This window comes from Hevea brasiliensis, chromosome 14 (genome assembly GCF_030052815.1).
Source record: "Hevea brasiliensis isolate MT/VB/25A 57/8 chromosome 14, ASM3005281v1, whole genome shotgun sequence".
Taxonomy (NCBI): domain Eukaryota; kingdom Viridiplantae; phylum Streptophyta; class Magnoliopsida; order Malpighiales; family Euphorbiaceae; genus Hevea; species Hevea brasiliensis.
In genome coordinates, this window is record NC_079506.1 from 18,444,636 (window position 1) to 18,470,243 (window position 25,608).

The 25,608-nt window shown below is 33.6% G+C and overlaps 1 protein-coding gene across 1 annotated transcript; it reads right to left on the reverse strand.

Annotated features, from left to right (window-relative positions):
- Positions 1 to 15,659: 15,659 nt before the first annotated feature.
- LOC131172817 (uncharacterized mitochondrial protein AtMg00810-like) lies at positions 15,660 to 16,550 on the reverse strand. Its single transcript, XM_058134354.1, has 2 exons — positions 16,458 to 16,550; positions 15,660 to 16,361 (listed from the first exon to the last, which is right to left on the reverse strand). Exons 1-2 carry the CDS (start codon positions 16,548 to 16,550, stop codon positions 15,660 to 15,662), a joined length of 795 nt encoding a protein of 264 aa, XP_057990337.1.
- Positions 16,551 to 25,608: the final 9,058 nt, after the last annotated feature.

The window sequence follows — 25,608 nt, forward strand, 5'->3', positions numbered from 1 at the left end:
AGTAAACACTAGCAGATCTGATCGGTCTTTGTGTGAACACTACTACTGCTGCTGCTGCGGTTGCTGAGACTGATCTCCAGTACCTACCCGATGGAAAACTAACGCGCTAAGCATAACGCTTAGTGGTGCATAATTTATAATAATAATAATAATTTAACAATTGAAATAATAATTACAATTTATAATTCTGGGTCTTTTGCATTTTTATTACACTTTGGAAATAATAAAAATTATTGGGATCTTTTCTGTTTACTTATTGTGTATTCAGTACTATTAATCATTATCAATGCCCAAGAAACCTATAACAAATTATAAAAGCTAGACACACGGGAGTATACAGGTTAGATAGCCATACCTTGTATACATCTATCAGGCACGAGGCCAACTGTCAGGTACGAGGCCAGCTGTCAGGCATGAGGTCTGCTGTCAGGCATGAGGCCTGCTGTCAGGCTTGTAAAGCCAGAAATAAGGTTAGGCACAATGGCCAATGGGTAGGCATATAGCCTGTAGAACAATCATATCAGACATATATTGTCAGTTCATGATTTACTCTATAAGCAGTACTGCTATCTATGGTTCCTAATTGGTATACCAATTTATCCAAACTAAATAAATAAGTCTAGGTATACTATGGGCAATTAAACATTTTTAATTATTTTAGTACTATTCACTGTTACTATTTTCTAGTACTGTTCAATGGTACCATTAATTTCATATTAATAGGACATTAGTCCCAATTTACATATTCATATCATTTTTAATATTTAATTAGCCTTATGAGTATTTTAATCACCATGTATAGCATTTTTCCCATGAACCTTTCTTTAGGTTCATTTTGATGTGTTATCTTTTTCTAGGAATTTGACTAGGTTAGGATGTCTATTTGGTCACACTTCCTTCATAACAAATGCTCCTCTATGTTTAAACTTGAATTTCAGTTTTTGAATCACTGAATTTGGGGTTATAGAACTCAAGTTATGGTTAAAATACCATAACTGGTCCCTTTGCCTCTAAGCTGTCCAAAATTTTCGATTCCTTATTGACCAGTCATTTGATCATTTTATGGTCATTTTTAGACTTAGGTTCCGTCACAAGATATGTTCCTCTATGTCTTAGGGACTCCTAGGTAAATTTCATAATTTTTCAAGCTTAGTATAGTGAGTTATAGTCAATGTATTAACCTGGACTCTTAATCCTATAAAGGCAATAGTCAATCTTCAGGGCAGTATATTTATCCCTCTTTTTAGGGTCTTTACACTTAGAATTTGGCAAAGGTGTCTAAATTAATGTTGTAGCCCTAAGTATCATGTTTTCAGATCATATTGGCACATCTCAAATGGAACTTCCTAGTGGGAGTTATGGCCAAATGAACACATGGGTATCAAATGGCATTGTGGGTTCAACTTAACATTTTCTAGATTTCAATTCCTAACTTTGGCTAATATTTTCCCTAGGATGCAATGGTTTCTAAAGCTTGGTCAAAACATAAAAATTGTTGTGCTATGTCTTATAAACTTTTGGCACTAGTTTCACTCAATTTGCAGCTTTGGAGACCAAGTTATGGCATTTTTGCCAAAACTGGTCAAGTATACCAAAGGAACAGTATTTTGGATAATTTCTGGGTTGGCAGTTTTAGTGACCCAATTTGTGCTAACAATTTGACTTGGTTAAAGGCAAAACGGGGTCAAGTGGTCTTCATGAAAAGTGTAGCTCTATTTCTAAGCTATCCATTGATGTAAATTTTAGGTCATTTAGACCAGTATAGAGAGAGTTATGAACAAATGAACACGTACTGTTCATTTGGTCATTTTCTGGGTTTCAGTGTTTGGTCATCCGGGTTTGGGCAGAGAATTGGTCATGATTTTGACAAAATTTAGATAGGGTTCCTCCTTGAAAAATGAAGGTTTGGATGTCCCAAAACACCTCCAATTAGACTCATACCAATTGGGGCAACCCAAAGGGAGATATGGCAATAAAAAGCTACTGGATTCAACAACAACACAACCTGCAGAAAATTCATACTCCCAATTTCAATCTCCTCCTTCTTCCAAACTCCAAATAAGCATATATGGCACTTCTATGAGCATCAATCTCATCTCAATTAGGTCAAATTCATGCATTTACACATGGTTCTCAATCATTTACGCAAACCCTAGTTTTCAAAGTTTCAAATTTACACAAACCCTACACAACCAACTCCCAACATTCTAACTCATCACCATTCTCATGGAACCATTTTTTCATTAGTTAAAAGTAATAAACTTCAAGTTCCATGGCTGCCCAAAAATCAAGGGTTCTTTCTTTCAAATTTTCTTTTCATTTTCGTAATATTTATACTTGGCTAAACATGTTTTTCATGTTTAATAAAGAGAAGAAGAGGGATTAGTGCACTAACTTTACTTGAGCTTCCCAAACCTCAATTTTCTTGCTTCCTATGGGTGTCTATAGCTTCCTTAAGGTGTGGGGAGTATTTTTTTATGAAGGGGACTATGGGTTTTGGTGTGTGAAAGCTTGGAAAATCAAGCTTGAAAGCTTGACAAAAATGGAGGGAAATGGGGACTAGGGTGGACGGCAAAGAAAGGGAAGAGATGGAGAAGATGACTTTAGTTGGTGAGTTTTGTCTCTTATGCTTTATATTTATATATTTATATATGTACTTAATTTGTTTTAAATTTTTATAAGATTTTCTTTTCTTTTCTTTTCCTTTCTTTTCTTTTTTTTTTCTTTTCTTTTCTTCTTCTTTCTTTTCTAATTCAATTTATAAAGTTTTAATTCATACTAATTATTTTAATTCTCTAAATTTTTAATTTGATATTTAGGTCAAAATTCACATTTGGGGGTGAAATGACCAAAATTCCCTTTGACTGTCTGAACAGACATTAATCGTCGGAACAGTAAAATGTACGGACTACCTACGGTGAGGGCGTTACAATTTCACTATCTACTAATGCTCTTTCCTAGGACACTCCATGTATCTACTCACAATACTAATTGCAAGTGAGTCAGGTCAGGTGCGAACCATAGCAGACATGATGCTACCAACAGCACTCAGATAGGGAATACTGGACATGTGTTCCATCTCCTTATCTATTTTTGATGACATGTCTGTAGATAACTTGAAATAAGCAGCAAACGGAACAGTTACAGGTTTAGCATTATTCATGTTGAAATGCTTACACTTCCTCAACATAGGCCTGTTGAGTCAAGAAAAACTTCCCAACACTTCTATCCAGAGTAATTTCTATTCCCAAAATCTTCTTTGCGGCACCCAAATCCTTCATCTCAAACTCATCACTCAAGAATGTTAATCTATAACATGCTTTTAGCAGTGATAAGCATGTCATCCACATATAATAGTAAATACACAAATGAATCATTTGAAAGCTTCCTATGATACACACAACTGTCATATGAATATGAACTATGAATGTATCAAATCTTTTGTACCACTGCCTAGGGGACTATTTTAGGCTATGTAAAGATTTCTTAAGCAAACAAACATGGTTTTCCATGCCTAGAATGACAAATCCCTCAGGCTGACTCATATAAATTTGCCCCTCCACCATGCAAAAATATTGTCCTCACATCTAATTACTTAAACTCTAGATTATGAAGAGCAACCATAGCAAGTAAGACTCTGATAGAACTATGCTTCACAACTGGAGAAAATACTCCATTAAAGTCAATCTCCTCCCTTAGAGTAAAGCCTTTTGTTACTAACCATGCCTTATATCAAGGTGCTTTAACCCTTAGAATGCCTTCCTTTTACTTAAACACCCATTTATAGCCTACTACTTTTTGTCCCTTAAGCAAAGTTACAAGCTCCCAAGCCTGATTCTTGTGAAGAGATTCAATTTCTTTACGCATAGCACTCACCCACCGATCTATATTTGAATAAGAAATAGCTTCTCTATAATTGCTAGGTTCATGCGCATCAACTGTCTCAACAACTAACAAGGCAAACGCAACTAGATCTATATATGCATATCTCTGTGGGGGTTTTATCTATCTTCTCTCTCTACCAGTTCCAATGCTATATGGTTCCTATTGTTGTTGCTTAGGTACATCCTCTTATTTATTAGGATCTTACATCTCATCCTCTAAATCACTAGACTGAACTGTCGAAGTATCAATATCAAGCTTCACCTGTTCTTTGACATCGTGATCTAATTTGGCCATGTCTCTACTAATAATTAATCCTGGAGATTTTGGATTATTGCACCACAACCTATAGCCTTTCACTCCAGATGCATACCCTGTAAATATGCATTTTCTTACCCTCAGCTCAAGCTTACCATATCTCACATTAGCATAAATAGGGCAAACAAACACTTTCAGCTGAGAGTAATCAACAGGTGAACTAGAACAGATCTCAAAAGGAGTTTTGCACTTAATAGCTATAAATGGAGATTTATTAACTAAGAAACAGATTATATTAATTGCTTCAGCCCATAAATCCTTTCCCAATCTTGAATGTGAGAGCATGCTTCGTGTTTTATCACATTCATGCATTCTGCAATACTATTATGTTGTGGTGTCCTTACACAAGTGCAGTGTCTCACTATACTTTTATTGTTGCAAAATGCATCAAACTAACGATTGTAAAATTCTAACTTGTTATCAGTTTTAAAATGCTTGACCTACTTTTCTATCTATTTCTCAATCATCGTCTTCCACTTTACAAAGGTTGAAAATGGCTCATCTTTTCTTTTCAAAAAATACACCCATAAAAGTCATGAAGTACCTGGCAATGCTCTTGGAAGGGATTCTATTAGGATTTCATATATCTGAGTAGATATAATCCACTGTTACTCTGATCTTATGCACTACCTTTTTATCAAACTTCACCCTAATATATTTGCCAAAAACATAGTGGTCACAAAAGTCCACAGATTTTGTTTTCTACTTGTCTAATAAATCCCACTTGCTCAACATAGATAACCCTGTTTCACTCATATGACCAAGGCGTAGATGCCACAATTAAGTCTGATTCTGATTATTACTTTTGGATGTTATTGCAACTTCCCCTAAAACTATATTGCCTTGAAGAAAATTCAATCCTGAAACCAAATTGCTCTTCATGAGTACCATAAAGTCCTTGCACAATTTAAGAATTGCATTCTCTGTATGGTGTCTGAATCCATGAGAGGCAAGTGTCCTAAGAGAAATCAGGTTCCTCGTCAATCCTAGAACATGCCAACACTTTATAGTTCTAACAACACCATCAAACATCCTCAATTTAATGTTACCAATTCCTTCCATAGATAATGCATGATCAAAAGGCTTGGTTGAGTTGAGATAATGCATGATCATTGCCCATAAATACTGTACCACTCGTCTGGTTATAAGTGACAAACTAGTTTCTATGTGGACACATATTATAAGTAGCACCAGTATCAAGAATCGAGGAATTCTATCCATGATCTGAACTCACGGATAAAATTTCCTCGGCTTTGTCATCAACATCATAATCGATAAAACTGTCAACCGCATTCACAAAACTTTCTAGTTGCTTTCCCTTTTTATTTTTTAACTTGGGATAATCTCTCCTGTAGTGTCCTTACTCCCCGCACTCAAAACAGTTAGCCTTTTTCATTCTTGACTTAGATCTGGCCTTAGATTTCTTCTTGCTGGAAGAACCCTTCCTTGAATATGTTCTTCTCCTGCTCACCAAACCTTCTCCCTTAAATCTTTCTCTATTATCTAGAAAATTCTTTTTCAACTCCTTCAATTTCAGAAAATTACTAATATTGTATAGTGAAATACTATTTTTTCCATATAACAGAGTATCAGTAAAAGTCTTATAGGAGGGTGGCCAAAAACATAACACAATAAGAGCCTAATCCTCACTATCAATATCAACATCAATATTCTTCAGGTCCATAATGATTGAATTAAATTCATCTAAATGTCCTTTAATGGATGTACCTTCGCTCATTCTCAGATTGTGAAGCCTTTTCTTTAGACACAGGTAGTTGATCAGTGATTTGGTAGAGTATAACTCCTATTTGTTCCATGCCGCAGACGCTAAGCTTTCACCAATAATCTCACGTAGGACATTACTAGTGACACTCAAGAAAATCACACTTAAGGCTCTCTCCTTTATATCAACCTTCTCCACCTCTTTTATATCTTCTGGAAAGTTATCCTCAATTGCCTTTCATAGACCCTACAGAATCAAGGAAGATTTGATTTTAATCTTTCACAAACTGAAACTCAATCTGCCATCAAACTTTTCCATCTCATACTTTGTTAAAGACAATGCCATCCATAAACCCTAAATTGTGCGCACAAAATTCTGATGCCAATTTGTTATAATAAGCATGTAATTCTAAGGTACATACACAAATTGTATAATCATATAATATAGAATAGAGAAGAAGAATAATATATGATTTAATGTGGTTCGACCATAACATCTACGTCCACGGGCAAGAAAAGATAAAATATTTAACTATAATGAAAAAAGGAGTAAGATATAATCACTCAGAACTCTCAAACCCTAACTCTAGTGTATTTTTCAAATATCTCATAACTCTAACGTAAAAGGCAAAATATTACAATATTTATAATGGTCCATACGTGAGGGCAACTTTTTATCCCAATTAGGTCGTAGTGCAAAACTTTCGGGTCGGGTCACAATTCAGGTCCATGAAGACATATCCAAAATTCAAGCCACATAAAAGTAACATAATTAGTGCTTGTAATTATTTTCTTTGATAGCGAATTTATTAGAATTATGACTCAAAATCCTAGTAGGATTTAGAGAGAGACCTTTTCCTATATAGAATAGAACTATTATTTTAATATTATTTCTAAAATGAGTGAAACTCCTAATCAGATTAAAATTGAGTAAATAAACGCTATAAATAGGAGAATGGTAGAGAGGCTATTTGACTTCACCCATAGAGAGTGGTTTTTTCTATTAATGAGGGACTCTTACTTATTGCCGTGTCATGGAGGGAAAGAGGCTTTGGCTTAAGGTGGGAAAAAGATATAATCTAAGAGGAAGGGATTATTGTCCACTGTAGTTGAAGACACCTTTTGTAGTGTTTTAGTTATAATACAAATATATTGGGTTATGTCTAGAGAAGACTGAGAAGACTAACTAATGTATTTACTATAACTAATGAGTGATCTCTTAGATGTAATTAGGTTTATGGGTAGTATAGCTTTGAGAACTAACTAATGTATTTACTATAAGTGGTGAGTGATCTCTTAGATTTAATTAGATTTATGGATAGTATAGTTTTGATCTTGTAATTTATTATTATTATTGATAATGAAAGATGACATGCCTATAGATATAACTCTATGTTGAGAGAATAAACCACGTAAATATTGGTGTTTTTTATTTTGTATGTTTGCTTTATTTCTTTGCAATTTACACGCTTCCACAGTGCATAACAATATTATATATATATATATATATATATATATATATATATATATATATATATATATATATATATATATATATATATATATATATTGTTAGAATCCCTTAATTAGTGCATTAGCTGTAAATTAGGAATATTTGTATTTATTAGCCTTTATTTTTTCCTATTTAGATTTTAGTCTTTGTGTATAAATTAGAATAATTATAAATCAATTTATACAGTGAAATACAAATAAAAAAAACTTAATTTTTCTCTAATTTCAACATGGTATCACAGCTAAGCCAACTTTTCTTGGTGTGAACAGTATTAGAAAAGTTAGGGTTTATGTGGGTAAGCCTAAAAGGCAGGTCTATTGAGGGAGGTGAGTGTTACCGCCCACCCAAGGAGGAAGGATCCCAAGTCGCCGGCGCTAGCATGAAGTATCGCCATCATTTGGTAAGGCACGTGGCCTCATGCATCGTCAGAGGGGTACACCCTCAATCACACGCGCCGGTGCGTGAAGCCATTTTCGGCTAGATTTTTCGGCCGTTTCTCCTTACTGGTGTCTTCCTTGCTATTTTCGGCTAGATTTGCTGGTGTCTTCCTTGCCCGTGCCATTTTTGGCTAGATCCACCTATTTCCCTTAAATGGTTTACACTTTTATTTTTTTGAGTTTCTCTTCAACACAGTATCTGTCTTTATTTTTATTTAAATGGCTAATGGGAAGAAGAAAATCTCATAAACAAAGGTGGGTTTTATTAGTGATAACCCCTCTTTACAGATTAGTCTCATAAAGTTGGATGGAACTAATTTTTTGGCATGGTCTAGATCATGTCTATTGTTCATTCAAGCTAGAGGACTACAGGGGTATATTACTGGAAGTAAGAAAAAGCCAGAAACTATGAGTTCTATCTACAGTTAGTGGGAGTCAGAGAACTCTCTTGTTATGTCATGGCTCATCAATTCCATGCAACCTCATATAGCTCATAGATATTTGCTACTGGATAGTGCAGCTACCATTTGGAGTGTAGTCTCTCAGACTTATTCTCAAGTTGGAAATGATGCACAAGTGTATGAGCTTAGAAACAAGGCTCGTGATTTGAAACAGGGTGAGCTAACTGTTGCTTAGTATTATGCAGAATTGAGTGGTATATGGCAGGAATAAGATTTCTACTAGGACTTTCAAGCCTCATGTCCAGATGATGCAGTTAAGTTCCAAAAACTAATTGAAAAAGAGTGGATCTATGATTTTCTTACTAAGATAAATGGGAAATATGATCAAATTCGAGTCCAAGTACTTGAGAGAGACACTTTACCTACCTTGAGACAGACATACTCTTATGTTCAGTAGGAGGAGAGTAGAAGGAGTGTCATACTTCATTCTGTGTCTGTTGATAAGGCAGGGCTAATTACTAATTCTTCACGAGAACAGTCACATGGTCCATCAAATAAGGATCAGCTCCATTGTGACTATTGTGGAAAAACCTGGCATACTAAGGAATAATGCTGGAAACTACACGGTCGTCTAACCAAAGGGCATGCAGGAAAAAGGATGGGCTCCGCTAGATCACAAGCTAATGTATCTGAGGCTTTAGATCCTTCTGAAGATACTGCTACTACTGGGACATTTTTCATTGAAGAGGTACAGACTTTAAGGCAGTTGCTATCATAGCTTGAATCGCAATCCACTACAGTTGCCTCTTCTAACTTCGTCAACTCAGGTAATACTCTTCTTGCCAATCTTAATAATTCCTTTTGGGTTATAGATTCTGGAGCAAACAGATATATGACAGGCTCTTCGAATAATTTCATATCCTATTCTCCATGTTCTAGCCAAGAAAAAGTCCGCACTGCGGATGGATCTTTATCTAATATTTCTGGAACAGATTCTGTTAAATGCACTCCTACTATAAGTCTCAGTTCTGTTTTACACGTGCCTACCTTTCTAATTAACCTTCTGTCTGTTAGTTCTATCACAAAAGCTCTTAACTATAAAATTGAATTTTTCCCCACTCACTACATTTTTCAGGAATTGATAATAGGGAGAATGATTGGCAGTGATAGACTGCAAGATGGGCTATATCTACTAAATGACTATGTTGGCCAGGCTATGTTGGGGCAATCTAAGGGTGTTGAGGAAGAAATTATTCAGTGGTATGGGAGATTAAGACATCCTTCATTTACTGCATTAGAGAAACTTTACCCTTTGTTATTTAAGTAATGCAAAAATGAATTTTTAGTATGTGATGCTTATGAGTTTGCTAAACATACTAGACAATCTTATCCTGCAATAAATAATAAGGCTTCAATTCCTTTTATGATTATCCATTCTGATGTATGGGGGCCTACTCAAACTATATCTTTATCAATTTGTAGATGATTTATGACCTTTATTGATTGTTGCAGTAGGTTAACTTTGGTATATTTAATGAAAGGGAAAAATGAAGTTTTTTCTTATTTTCAGTAATTTCACAAAATGATTAAAACACAGTTTGATGCTCATGTTAAAATACTGAGAACTAATAATGGTACACAATATATGAATGGAGTCTTTCAAGATATTTGAAGTCTCATGGGATTTTACATCAGACTAGTTGTGTTAACACTAGTCCACAAAATGGGGTATCTAAGAGGAAAAATATACACTTACTTAAGGTTGCTAGGTTTCTTATATTTACCATGAATATTCATAAACCTTACTAGGGGGATGCTATTCTTTCTGCTGCCTATCTTATTAATAGGATGCCCCTTCAGACATTGGAGTTTAAAAGTCTTTTAGAGGTTTTGCTAGGTAAAAATTCATATATTATCCCTCCAAAAGTCTTTGGGTGTGTTTGCCTTGTTCATAAACTTAATAGTGAGAAGTTAGAACCTTAGGCCCTCAAATGTGTCTTTGTTAGTTATTCCAGTACGCAGAAAGGGTATAGGTGTTATCACCCACCTACACGAAAATATTTTGTGAGTATGGATGTTACCTTTAGGAAATCTGAACCTTATTTTCATCCACCTCCTCAGGGGGAGTATAGGAAGGAAGAGGTGTATTTCCCTTCATCTTCATTATCTCTTAATCTTCATTTTCAGAATTTGAATTTTGAGCCTAGATCCAACAATGATACTTAAGGGGAGTCACCTAAATCTCAAGGGAAACTGAATAGGCCAGATTTGAGAATATATACTCGACGTAACAGGACAGATATAGCCATCGAGCAAGAGACTACTGATCAATTAGAAACTCTAGATTCAATTCCTAGACATCCTGAGATATGTGATGAGTCTCATTTGATTCCTGGTGAGTCTAATTTTGATTCTCAGTCTGCTCTTCCCTCTTCTAATAATGATCTTGAAATTCCTATCGCTCTCAGAAAAGGTGTTAGAACTAGTACTAAACATCCCATCTCTAACTTCATTTCCTATAATTCTTTGTCTCCATCTTATAGAGCCTTTCAATTGTCTGTTTTCTCTGCTTTTTATCCCATAGGATTAGAAGAAAGCATGTCTTAATCCAAAATGGAAGGCAGCCATGGTGGAGGAGATGAAAGCTTTGGCAAAGAATGAGACTGGGAACTTATTACTCTCGCATTGGAAAAGAAGCCAGTTGGATGCAAATGGGTGTTCACTGTAAGGCATAGAGTAGATAGTTCAATTAAGAGGTATAAGGCCAAGCTGGTAGCAAAAGGCTTCACACAGACATATGGGGTAGATTACCAAGAAACCTTTGCTCCTATTACTAAAATGAGCCATCAAAATTTCACTATCATGTGCAGCAAATCTTGAGTGGGACCTATAACAGTTTGATGTAAAAAATACCTTTCTGCATGATGACTTAGAAGAAGAAGTGTACATGAAAATTCCTCTAGGGTTTGAGGATGAAAAAACTAGAGGGAAAGTTTACAGATTGAAGAAGGCTTTGTATGGTTTAAAACAGTCACCTAGGGCATGGTTTGATAAGTTCAATAAAGCAATGACTTCTTTTGGATACTGCCAAAGTAATGTTAATCATACCTTATTTATAAAACACTGTAGAGGCAAAATCATACTATTTATTGTCTATGTGGATGATATTGTAATAACTAGTGATGATAAGGAAGAAATAGCTCATCTAAAGGAGCGGCTAGCACAAGAGTTTGAAATCAAAGATTTGAGAAAGCTAAAGTACTTTCTTGGAATAGAGGTTGCCAGATCAGATAAAGGAATCTTTATTTCTCAAAGGAAGTATATTCTGGATTTGTTGAAAGAAACAGGAATGTTGGGTTGTAAACCAGCAGAGTCTCCCATTGAAGCAAATCATAAATTGCAAGATGGAGTTAGGAAATTAGTAGATATAGGGAGATATCAGAGGTTGGTTGGCAGACTGATTTATCTTTCGCACACTAGACTAGACATAACATATGCAATGGGTTTAGTGAGCCAGTATATGCATAATCCTCACGAATCTCATTCAGAGGCAGTTTTTCACAACTTACGATACTTAAGATCTACACCTGGGAAAGGACTTTTGTTCTCAAAGCATGGCCACCTTCAGATTAAGGCCTTTACAGATGCAGATTAAGGCCTACAGATGTGTTTACTAAGAGATTAAGTTGTAAGGTGTTTCATACCCTAGTTTGCAAGTTCGGCATGTGCAATATACATGAACCAACTTGAGAGGGAGTGTTAGAATCCCTTAATTAGTGCATTAGCTGTAAATTGGGAATATTTATATTTATTAGCCTTTATTTTTTCCTATTTAGATTTTAGTCTTTGTGTATAAATTAGAATAATTGTAAAATAATTTGTACAGTGAAATACAAATAGAAACACTTAATTTTTCTCTGATTTCAACAAATATATTAATTTCATTATATATACACATATTTAAAATTTCATTATATATTTAAAAGTATTATTAAAAATAAAGAATAATGAGAAAAAAGAAATAATATGTAAAGGAGGTATATTAGAAATCACTAGTGAATTTAAATAAATTTTATTAATATAATTATTAAATATTATGAATGAATTTGGGAAATTTTAATAAAAATTATTTAAAAAAAAAAAAAAGTTGTCCTACAAAAGTGGTGGAATGAACTTACGGGATAAAACTGAAAGCCAACATTTCTTGTTTCTATTTTTTTTGGCCGAATTTCAGAAATAAAGAAAAGAAAAATGCAAAAGACATAAAAGAAAAAGATTTAACTGAATAAGATTTAAATATCTAAATATCCTTGTTATATAAAGGGATTTTTTCTTTTTTGAAATTAAGGGATATGTTTTAATATTAAATAATGTAAAATATAAAATTTTTATATTACTTTTAAAGTAAAAGCTAAAAAAAAAGGTAAAAAGTTTATACTCCAAAATTTATTTATAATATTTAAATTTTATTTTAAAAACATGTCTTAAAATTTTCACATGGCATTTGTCTTTTCTTTTCTATTTTATTTATTCTTTTATTAATATACATTAAATAATTTTAAGAAATAATGTAGAAAACAATATATTAATCAATTTGTTTACTTAGAAACATTTAAAATAAAATTATAATTAATTAAAAATTTAATCAACAGAATTTTATAATATAATTATAAAAATATAAAATATAAAATACGTATTAAATTATGTCATTAAAATAAAAATAATAATTCGCGCAGAGATAAAATAAGCATCACTCTGGCTCCGCCATTGCCAGCGCGTAATTAGAAAGAGAAAAGGGTTGGTTTCATGGTTCATTTCAATGCTTATGTTAGCCAGTTACCTCATGCAAATGTCATATGTACCTTTGGGTATCTCCATATGATTGGCTACTAGTAAATAAAAGAAATTAATTGGCAAATTAATGAACTTTTAATTTAAAAAAAAATGTGAAATATAATATCCCGACTGATCAGGCTGATAGCATACTTAATATATTAAATTAAATCATGAAATTAAAAAAATAGAAAGTGTTTACACTTAGGGAATCCATTTTAAATATTTCAAAGTAAGGATTTGCTCAACATCAATACCTTATATAAAAATGTAGGAGAGTCCTGAAAATGGCTTATTTAATGCAATTTCCAAGCTTTATATTTTACTTTTTTATCATTAAATTATTAATGTTTTGAAAGAAAGGAAACATACAAATACAAAATTACATCAAACAAAATCTAAGATGAGAAACTCCACAAATATCATTGAGAAGCAGACTGTTCAAACCGATCGAAGGAGCTTCAAACCGAGTAATGCCCAAAGAGCAAGAACGATCAAGGTTGGCAAGTCAATCCAGTACTCTCCTCCCACTTAAATAATAGAAAATATTAAATAATCATTAACAGTACTCTCCTCCCAAATTATAAAAAAAAAAAAAAAAAAAACTATACCTTTATTATATATATTCTTTTTGAAATAGCTGCATAAGTGCATGCAGATGCAGGCAGGCGAGTTTTTGGCTCGATACTGCAGAACTGCTCTTTACAGCTAGCGAACTCCACTATAAAACCTCTTCAAGAGGATCCTCCTCGAATCACTCTTTATTATTATTATTTGCAGTTGCAATTAGGAACCCTTCTTTTTTAAATAGCTTCACAAGTACACAAAATTTATAAACCGCTATATTAAACAAGAATTGTGGAAAGATATTAATAATTTATACCCAAAATGTGTACGTTTCTTTCAATAATTAAAGTTATTTGTAGACAATTTCACTTAATGTTCCACTTTGCAAGGAGCCCATGATATTAGGCTTTTGGCAATATTGGTCCCAAGTTGTTCTGTCAATGTTGAGGCAATCGTTGATTAATTAAGAAACCCTTTCAGAAGTTTGGAATCTTTCAATTTATAAATTTATTATTAAATGAATATCTCTTATATATTTAGAAATGCTATTTCTGTTGGGAATTTCCACAAAGGAATTATTTATTGTATTGGATATCTTAGTTAAGTAAAGAATCATTTCTAATTTTTAGGGAATCGTCAACTTATGGGCAGGGCATCAACACCTGTCCAAGCTCATGCACAAAAGTATTAATTAGCTACCTGAAGCTTAGCATAATTCAAGTGCAGTTGGAAAATTAAATCAAACAAATCAAATTTTAGTCACTAATTTAATATGAGCTTTCCTAAGTAAGGAGTGTCCTTGAAGTTAGCACTACTTGAGAAATTGTTAATAATATTTTTAATTTTACAGATTGAAACTTGAATTTGAAACTTCGCAGTTTTAAAAATGAATCCAGTACCGCAATAATAATCTATTTCTTTTATAGGATTTAATCACCATCATAAGATCTTATTCATTTTATCGCAAATCATTCCTATTCAGCTGCTTCTTAGCCTTTTTTTTTTTTTTTTAAATGTTCCTTAATCAGTAGCCTTAGAACACTTACTCGAAAAACAATTTTAATATTAAAATCTTTGTCACTTTCATCCTTATTTGTTATTTGAAAAATTATAAATCTGAAATAACCATTTTTTATATTATGTATAAATTTATAAATTATATTTATTATAGATAATAATTCTGTTGTGTAATTACAGGCGTATTGCATAACAGGAAAAGGATTCTGGATTTGGTAGATAACAAGTTATCCAATTATGATAGGAAGCAAGCTTTCATTGTGCTAAATTTAGCAATCATGTGCATCAATCAGTCTGCTACTCTCAGGCCTACAATGTCTCAAGTTGTGGGTGTACTTTCTGAGCAAATAACCATTGATCAGATTTCCAAAGCCAACACTTCATAATGAGCAAATTTGAGGTACTTCCCCTTTGAACAATAATCATGTGCAAAAGAACTAAGGAATTTTGGAATCAGAATTCTGATCTTTATTGTCCCAGAAATAATTACAGCTAACAAATAGGTCCCTAATCAAGCTAAACTACCAAAATTGTATCAGAATCATACAACAAAAGGTAATAACAGATATGCACACAAAAATTCTTCAATAAATTCCCTAAATAAATGCAAAATAAGTGGAGCTAACAGCTGCCTTTCCAATACCCCCCCTCAAGTTGGAGCATGGAGATCTCGAATGCCCAACTTGTGAAGAAGAAAGTCAAACTGATCTTTTCCCAATGCCTTTGTGAAGATATTCGCAGGTTGCATTGAACTACGTATATAATCTGTTCGAATGTTACCATTCAATATCTCATCACGGATAAAATGACAATCCACTTCAATATGCTTGGTACGTTCATGATAGCCAGGATTAGCAGCTATATGCAGAGCTACCTGACTATCACAATACAAATTCATAGGTTCAGTAGGCGCCACACCAAGAGAATTCAATAATCCTTTCAACGATTTAAGTTCACAAGTTGTAGTACTCATAGAGCGATATTCAGTTTAGCGGATGAGCGAGACACTGTCTGTTGCTTTTTAGTCTTCCACGAGATAGGGGAGTCACCCAAAAGAACAAAATAACAAGTCAAAGATCTTCTCGTCAAAGGACAGCTAGCCCAATCAGAATCACAGTAAGTAGACAATTTGAGATCACAATTGGCATGCAGTAGCATACCCTGACCTGGATTTCCTTTCAAATAATGCACAACTCTAACAGCTGTCTCCCAATGATCTTTCTTCAGTTGTTGCATAAACTGAGCAAGAATATGCACACAATAAGACAACTCGGGCCGAGTTATTGTTAGATAAATAAGTTGTCCCACTAGACGCCTATACTGAGCAGAGTCATCTACATCATCACTCTCGGTAAGGGCCAGCTTGTGATTTTGTTCAAGAGGAGTTTTAGCTGGCTTGCAACCCAGTAATCCAACTTCTGAAATCACATCCAATGCATACTTACGTTGACACAAGAAAATACCATTCGAGTTTCTGGCTACTTCAATCCCTAAGAAAAATTTCATCTTCCCCAAGTCTTTCATATGAAAGCAACGAATCAAATAGTTCTTGAATTTTTGTACAGCGGAAACATCATTGCTGGAGACAATAAGATCATCCATATAAATAAGCACATTCAATTGAATAGTCCTAGCTCGAAAAGTGAACAAAGAGTAATCTGAATATGATTGCTAAAATCCATAAGCTTTCAAAGATGCATCCAATTTCGCAAACCAACATCTAGGTGCCTGCCGCAAACCGTATAGAGATTTTCGGAGTTTACAAACCTTCCCTGGTGATTGAGAAGCAAATCCAGGCGGCATCTTTATGTAAACTTCTTCCTCCAAATCACCGTGTAAGAAAGCATTTTGGACATCCATCTGATGGAGTTCCTAATTCTTTGCAGCCGTAACGGCAGGAAAGATGCGCACAGTAACCATTTTTGCTGTAGGAGCAAAAGTCTCCTGGTAATCTATGCCTTCAACTTGATTATTTTCCAATATCACTAACCGTGCCTTGTATCATTCAACACTTCCATCAGAATTGTACTTAATTTTGTATACCCACTTGCTTCCTATTGCTTTCTTCCCAAATGGCAGATTTTCAACTGTCCATGTACCATTATCCTCCAAAGCCTGTATTTCTTTTCTCATAGTCGCTCTCCACTGTTCATCCTTAACTACTTCTGCATAAGAGCTTGGTTCATGTCCTGTAGTAATGGCTGCCAAAAAACATCGGTGTTGTGCAGAGAATTTATCATAACCCACATAATGTGCTATAGAGTAAGGCATACCTGAGGAATTAGATTGGGAAGGTGAGCATATCGAGGGGCTTGTTTTAATGGCGTTTGTCACATAATGCTTCAAACGAACACTAGGTTGCTTGGCCCTTTGTCCCCTACCTAGTTGCTCTTCAACAACTTCACCTCTATCCACTCCCTCACCGTTTTCATGGATCAATTCTTCCGTTTTAGGATTCACTTTACTTTCTCTACCCACACTTTCATCTTGCTCCTTTCCTAAGTTGTTCTCTAAATCATCAACTTCATCACCCAACTCCTCAACTCCATTCTTAATGAGTTCATCACCCATTATTTTCTCATTTGCATATGGAAATTCTGTTTCAGCAAATACCACGTCTCTTGATACAAAGTATTCTTTAGTTTCCAAATCATACAATCTCCATCCCTTCTTTTCAAATGGATACCCAACAAAAACACACCTATGACTTCTACTACCAAATTTATCTTTATCCCGATTCAGATTATGCACATAGCACAAATAACCGAAAACCCGAATGTGTTTGTAAGAAGGTACTTTCCCAAAGAGCATCTTGTATGGGGTTTTACCATTTAATAACATAGATGGAGTCCTATTAATCAAATACCCGGCTGTAAGTACACATTTTCCCCAAAATTCTATGGGTAAATTTGCTTGGAAACGCAAGGCTCTTGCCACATTAAGAATATGGCGATGTTTTCTTTCCACTCAGCCATTTTGTTGAGGTGTTCCTACACAGGAAGTCTGATGCAACATCCCTTGTTCATCAAAATATTCTTTCAAGCACATAAATTCAGTTCCGTTATCACTTCTGACAATTTTCACATTTTTTTCAAATTGGCGTTTAACCATCACAACAAATTTTTTAAGAACACAAGCTACTTCTTGTTTTCCATTCAATAAATATATCCAAATAGCACAAGAGTAATCATCAACAATTGTTAAGAAGTAAATTGCTCCACAAGAAGTTGGGACTCTATAAGGTCCCCACAAATCACAATGTATCAATTCAAAACAACCATCAGCTTTATTGTCACTAGAAAAGAAAATCTCTCTTGTTTGCTTTGCTCTAAAACAAACTTCACAAGTTTTATTAGTTTTCCTAACTATGCTACCAACTTCTAGAATTAACTTTACTACCTTATAAGAAGGATGACCCATTCTCTTATGCCAAAGCTCAAAAAACCCCACATTAGCTACCTTGTAAGCATGTACCGATGTCACTCCCTTGAGAAAGTACAGCCCCTCGCGTTGCTCACCCGCTCCAATCAGGTTCCTCGAATTTAGGTCCTGTATAGCACAAATTTTGTTAGTGAGTTGAATAACCAAATTTGAATCATTAAGTAGTTGTGATACAGAGATCATATTGCAATTCAAATTTGGCACATAAAGGACTCGTTGCAATTTCAAGTCTCTTCCAAGCAACACAGTTCCTTCTTTCACTGCCAAGGTCTTTTCTCCATTAGGTAACCCGACTGAGCATGGCACAATGTCACGTGATTCACTAAAAAATGCCAATGTTCCTGTCATATGATGAGAAGCTCCTGTGTCAATAATCCAAGGAAATATCCTCTGCGTACCTGTCAGCCTCTCATTGCCACCATTCTGACAAGAATTCAACATGCCCAGCAAAGTAGCCCATTGCTCTTCATTTAACCCACTAAGACCCTTTTGATCTGAATCTGTCACAATTCCACTCCCACCATTAACTCCAGTTGCTTGTGTGGCATTGGCACGAGCAACTCCTCCCTTGCTACGTCCTGCTCCATTGCTATGCTTTTGACCACCTCTTCGTCCAACAGAAGTTCCACGTGGTCTATTACCCCACCATTCTGGTAACCTATAAGCTAGAAATAACTTTCAGCATCATGTCCCTCTCGGTTGCAATTAAAATAAATTGAGGATTTGTCTTTATACCCCCCTGAATTTCGACCACCTGCCCGAATTGCAAAGCTCATAGGATTGCCTCTTTCTTCCTTGGTTTGTGTCATAGTTCGCACCCGCTCTTGCTGAACAACCATAGCATAGGCACGATTCAAATTGGGCAAGGGTTCAGTGCTCAAAATATTAGAGCGCACTGTTCCGTATCCTTCTTCATCCAAGCCCATCAAAAACTGATGAACTCTCTCTTCTTCACATTTTCTTTCCAATTCAATGGTAAGATTGCATCTGCAGCCTGCATAGGCACACACTGGTATCTGATTATAGTTGTTTATTTCATCCCATAACATTTTGAGTCTTCCAAAATAGGACACGATCGGTTGACCTTCCTGCTTACAATTCGTCAGATCCGATCTCAGTTGCTGCATTCGTGGACCATTCCCAATTGAGAATCTCTGTTTAATATCCTCCCACAGATCCTTTACGTTCTCCATGTGAGAGATGGTTGAGCGAAGCGTCAGTTTAATGGTGTTAAACACCCAAGAAACTAGCATAGAGTTAACCGTCCACCAATCTTCGAGTTCCAGTGAGTCATCTGCTGGTTGCTTGACAGATCCATCAATAAAACCATATTTCTTTTTGGCTCGCAATGGAGTCTGCATAGCTCGCGCCCATTCTTCGTAATTCTCGCCCTTCAACTGAACTTGGGTAATCCAGTTACCTAGGTTGTTGTTCGAATTCAGTGTGTAAGAACTAGAAGTTTTTTTCCCTAATCCAAAACTCTTATTTTTCTTTTCATCAGCCATGGCTTTGATACCATGTAAAAGAAATAAGGAATTTTGGAATGAGAATTCTGATCTTTATTGCCCCAAAAATAAAAGATATATATAAAAAATTACAGCTAACAAATAGGTTCCTAATCAAGCTAAACTACCGAAATCGTATCAGAATCATACAACAAAAGGTAATAACAGATATGCACACAAAAATTCCTAAACAAATGCCCTAAATAAATGCAAAACAAGTGGAGCTAACAGCTGCCTTTCCAATATCATATGTTGGAGTTAGACAATTGGGATTGCTATATATCGTGTTGGATCGATTTATCTATACGCATACACATATAGACAAGTCTTTATGTTTGAATTTTTCTCTAACGACTTTGGCATGGATTTATATGTGCTTATAATGAATTTTATAACTTGTGCGTGAATGTGTTCTAATTATTTTATGATTTACGTAATATTTTTTTCATAAACGCTTTATATATATATATATATATATATATATATATATATATATATATATATATATATATATATATATATATATATATATATATTAGAATTAAAAGTAATATTAATTATAATAATATATTAATTTCATTGTATATATATTTAAAAGTATTATTAAAAATAAAGAATAACGAGAAGAAAAAAAATTAATCTGTAAACGAGGTATATTAGAAATCAACACTGAATGTAGTGAATTTAAATAATTTTTATTAATATAATTGTTAAATTATATTAATGAATTTAGAAAAGTTTAATAAATATTATGAAAAAAAAAACAGTTGTCCTACAAAAGTGGAGGAATGAACGTGCCAGATAAAACTGAAACATAAAATAAAAGATTCAACAGAATAAGATTTCAGTTTTTTTAAGGAAGAAGAAAAGAAAAACAATATTTAAAAAAAGAAAAGAAAAGAAAAGAAAAAAAGTTTAAACTCAATAGTGAAATTTATTAAATGAAAAACATAGATGATTTTTTATTCAATACTTGATGACATCTTTTATTTAGCCTTTAAATTTAGATTGTGTTGATTGGTTGGAAAAATAAATTATAGCGATAAAACTAATTATTATAAAATGGACTTTTGAAAGTTCTTAATACCAATCCAAAAATTAGTATGTGCATATGATAATAATTTTTTTAAAAAAATAGCTAATATAATATTAATTAATTTGCACTTAATTTTTCCACGGTTTAATTTAAATTATAACAAATTATTTTGGGCATTTTTTGTTCTTCTCATTGGGAGAGTAGAGAGAATATAATTGGTTGGCTTAGAAGGAGAGAGAGCAAACAATGGGAAAAGGCAAAAACAGGAAGAGAGAGAGAGAGAGAGAGAGAGAGAGAGAGAGAGAGAGAGAGGGTGTTTCTTGGTCAAACAACTATTGACCGGGCATTTTCGGTGGGTGTAGCAGCCTTCAGTCATCTTCTTCGGCCTTGGACAACCGAGAACACCATCCTTAAATACTTGCAAAGAAATGGCGTAGAGAGTGAGTGTTGTTGAGATCTTTTTCTCCATTATCTTCCTAAAATTTAAATTTCAACTGTCATTTTGTAAGTAGTTGGTCTATTATTTTTTAGCATACAAGATATAAAATTTTCACATAGCCTTTATCAAGTTTTCCTGCGTAATATTCTCACAATATTTTTTTTCTCTTTATTAAGATATTTTTACTTTTTATTAATGATAAAAATATAAAAATTTAATAAATAAATTATTTAATTTAATTAATCAAATTTTACAAATATATTAATATGATTATTAATATTTTTAAATTAATTAATAAATAATCATAATACTAAAAAACTTTTAGAGTGATTCACTTAAAAAAAATTATGGCCATGTAAAATAAAAATTTCTGCAACCAAATATCTAATAATAAGTCTGCACATAACCGTAGTTACAATTTTTTTTTTTTTAGAAAATAAAAATGGAGCTTTTATTAGATGGAGTTAGAACATAATTACGAAGTACAAAATTTTATTTTACTATAATTTTGTATAAAAGTTTTAAAATAAAACACTTATACAAAATATAATAATTATTATCTTAATTTAAAGAATTTGATCGTATTGGCTATTCAGTGAGAAGTAAGCTCCACTCAGCGGTGATCTATCACTATTCAACTCCATAGTCTTTCTACGAGTTTGATATGGAAACCATCAAATTTTGATATCCTAATTAAGAGAAAAATATGCACTTCCCATCATTGGGCTTCTACCCAAATAACAAAGTAAAACATCCAATTCCATCATTAAAAAAAAAAATGAAAAAGTAGATCCTCATAATGAAAGAAATATCAAATCCTCATAGAAGATGAGACTAAATCCTTCTAAATGAGATGACAAAATTCAGATCTATTAATAAAAATAGACTGAGGACAAATACATATATTCCAAAATGATATAGATCTGAAGATTATTGGGAAAAATGTAAAAGAAATTAAAATAAAATAAAAAGGAGGAAAGGCAACTATCAGTGAAAACATTCATTGATAACTATTTCAAAAATCTCACAAGAAAAAAAATGGAGAGAAAAGAAAAAAGAAAGGATTTATAGAAAAAGACCGCAAAATAAATCGTGTAACTTGGTTTTTATAAGCTTTCTGTATTACATTTTTTTCTAATTTCTTAGTGATGCGGTCCACAGAAATTTCTTATCGGTATGGACCTACAAAATAGATAACAAATGGGTTAGAGGTCGACCAGGGTGTTTCCAGTGAGATTCCTCTAATGCTCAAGTTAGAGCTGATATGAAAGAATAGTGTATCAGATGGATTAAGGAGAAGAACATACCTCCATAGATGATATGATCTTTTTACATAAGATATAAACAATTATTGGTTATAATAAGTCAAATATGTAATTATATGGATATTATTAACTAGCATAATTATAGGATTATGTTTTTATTTATGGTACATAATTATAGGTATTGTTATATTTAGTAATCTCACCAATATTACTTATCTTTAATCAAGATTATTTCTTTTTATTGAGTTGCTCTTACAGTCATTGAACCGACTGAAAGAATCTTATGACTAAACCATTTAATATAATTACGGTCATGGGCTATCCAAAAACCCAAGTTACTAGAATAATTATATATATATATATATATATATATATATATATAGGAGCTATATCATTAGTCTTCCCCTCCCCTCAAGTACGAATCTTTAGATTCATTTAGATATTGAAGCTTCGGCCGTTGCCCTACAATTTTTTATGAATGTCGTCTTGATAAATTGTAAATGACAAATTATTGCTTTAATAATTTTCAAATGGTGGACTATTGCCTTTAGATTGGCTACTGAAGCCTGTCAACTTTGGCAAACTATTGGTTTATTATCCTCTTTAAGGCTTTTTGGACGAATATTGCCTAGGTGCCTTTTCTAGTCTTAGATACGCAATTATCACCCTAGATGCCTTTTTAGGCCTTTTGTGTTTTTTTTTTTTTTTTTTTTTCAAGTCTTAGAATGTCTTAGCAAGTCTTAGAGTGCCTTTGCAGGTCTTAAAATGTCTTTTCAGATCTTAGAGTGCCTTTGTAACTCTTGGAGTGCCTTTGCAAGTCTTAGAGTGTCTTTGCAGGTTTTTGGTACGTTATTTAAGTCTCACTGTCTTTCGTAGGTCCTACTACCTTATTCATAACTTTAGTGCCTCATTAAGGTATTTGATGTCTTATTCAGGTTTTTAGTGCCTCATCGAGGTCTTTGGTGCCTTATTCAAGTCTTTAGTGCCTCATTGAGGTCTTTCGTGCCTTATTCAATCTCACTAACATTTAAGGTCCTACTGCCTTATTCAGGTCTTTAGTGCCTCATTAAGGTCTTTAATGCCTTATTCAAGTCTCACTGCCTTTTTCAAGTCTCACTGTTCATAACTTTAGTGCCTCATTGAGGTTTTGATGCCTTATTTAGGTCTCACCGCCTTTTTTATGTCTCACAACCTTATTCATGCCTTTAGTGCTTCATCGAGGTCTTTGGTGCCTTATTTAGGTCTCAATGTCTTTTTCAAGTCTTACTTGTCTTTATTCAGGTCTCTAATGTCTCATTGAAGTCTTTGGTGCCTTATTCAACTGTCATTACCTTTTCAGGTCTTACTGCCTTATTCAGGACTTTAGTGCCTCATTGAGGTTTTTAATGCCTTATTTAGGTCTCACTGCCTTTTTTAGGTCTTACTGCCTTATTCAGGTCTTTAGTCCCTCATGAAGGTCTTTGGTACCTTATTCAGGTCTCAGTGTCTTATTCAGGACTTAGTGTCTAATTAAGGTCTTTAATGCCTTATTTAGTTCTCATAGCCTTTTTCAGGTCTTATTGCCTTATTCAGGTCTTTAGTGTCTCGTAGATGTCTTTGATCCCTTATTCAGGTCTTTGAGTGCCTTTTTCAAGTCTTGTAGGCGAATATCACCTGAGTCAGCCTCTTTTGAGCTTCTAATGGTGGCCAAAGTTGGGGCTTCAAGCCTATCTTTAGTCTTCATGGCTTTAAAGCCTTTACTTGGAGGTTTTTAGCCTTTGACTAGATGCCTTTGTTCATTGTTCTAAATATTTTTAGCTTTTAATATCTGCAAAATAATTCTTACACAAACATATTTGTGAAGATAATCCAGATAAGACATGTTGTAAATTTATCCAAGATTTCTCAATAAAATTACATGTCAAGTGTGTATTACACATTATATAAGGAGATTTATATACTGATTTTGACCAACAATAAAGGTCTTTATATGAGGATTTTGCAAAAATATTTTTTCATGCATAAATTTATTAAAAGGCTAAAGTCTATAGCTTTATAAATAAAAGCAAAATGAAAGACTAAAGGCAATATTGGCACTTGAAATTGAATAAGTAAATTCTAAATAATTTTAAATGCTCCAGCTTTGCCATTTATCACAAATAATAATAATAAATTAAATAATTTAATCCTATTAAATTTATATAATTTCCTTCAATTAATTCTAAAAATTAATTTCTTAAATTAAACACTTTTATCCATTTGAATTCAAAAAAAAAATTATAATTGATTTTCTCCAAAATATAAGAACTTGAATTTAGCTCCAAAAGAAATCTATATATCACCATTTTCAATGGGTGGGACGTTGATTATATTGCACAAGCAAGTGCCAATAAAGCATTATTTAATTAATGGCATAGCTATAAAAAGAGTAACGATTAAAGTTTTTCTTCCAACAACCAGTGTCATAATACAGGTGACATGCAATGTAGGGAGGAAATGGTATTCTTGAATTTAAAATAAAATTCAACCAGCCACTAAATGATGGCAAACATGTAACACCCTAGGCAAATCCCACATCAGCAAAAAACGGGAGAGATGCTGGGTTTATAAGTTGGCGGTTCGTAACCCCTAGTGATGCGTTTTAAAATCGTGAGGGGGCTTCGGTCTAGAGCGGACAATATCACTAGTGGACCGGGCCATTACATTAAGAAAAATTGAAGTTTGCAAGTTGGGTTACAAGGTAAGTGCAAAAATACCACTCCCCCTCTTCTTTAAATCTTGTAAGAATGATGAGATGAGTGAGTATTCCATGAAAATGCAAATAAATAAAAAGAAATTGAAGAACCCTAATTTTGGCAGCCATGAATCTTGTGAGGTTTGCTGTTTTTAAATGATGAAAAATGGTTCCATAAGGATGTTTGAATAGTTGATAAGATAAGAAGTGTAAAAGAGTTTAGTTTGTGTAAATTGGGTGATTGGAATTATGGTTTACGTATATGATGTGGGGACTTTATGTAAATGCTTGAAATTGACTTGGTTGAGTTGAGATTGATACTTATAGAAGTACCATGTATGCTTATTTGGAGTTTGGAAGAAGGAGGAGATTGAAATTGGGAGTGCGAATTTTTTGCAGGTTGTGTTGTTGTTGAATCCAGTAGCTTTTTATTGTGATATCTCCCTTTGTATTACCCCAATTGGTATGAGGACAATTGGAAGTATTTTGGGACATCTAAACCTTCATTTTTCAAGAAGG

Bases quoted from the DNA above. Each gene is read 5' to 3' on its own strand.
- LOC131172817 (XM_058134354.1), bottom strand. From the start codon at position 16,550: ATGGATGTCCAAAATGCTTTCTTACACGGTGATTTGGAGGAAGAAGTT. The intron at 16,362-16,457 runs GTTTGTAAACTC...TATGGATTTTAG, and splicing joins CTTCTCAATCACCAGGGAAG to CAATCATATTCAGATTACTC.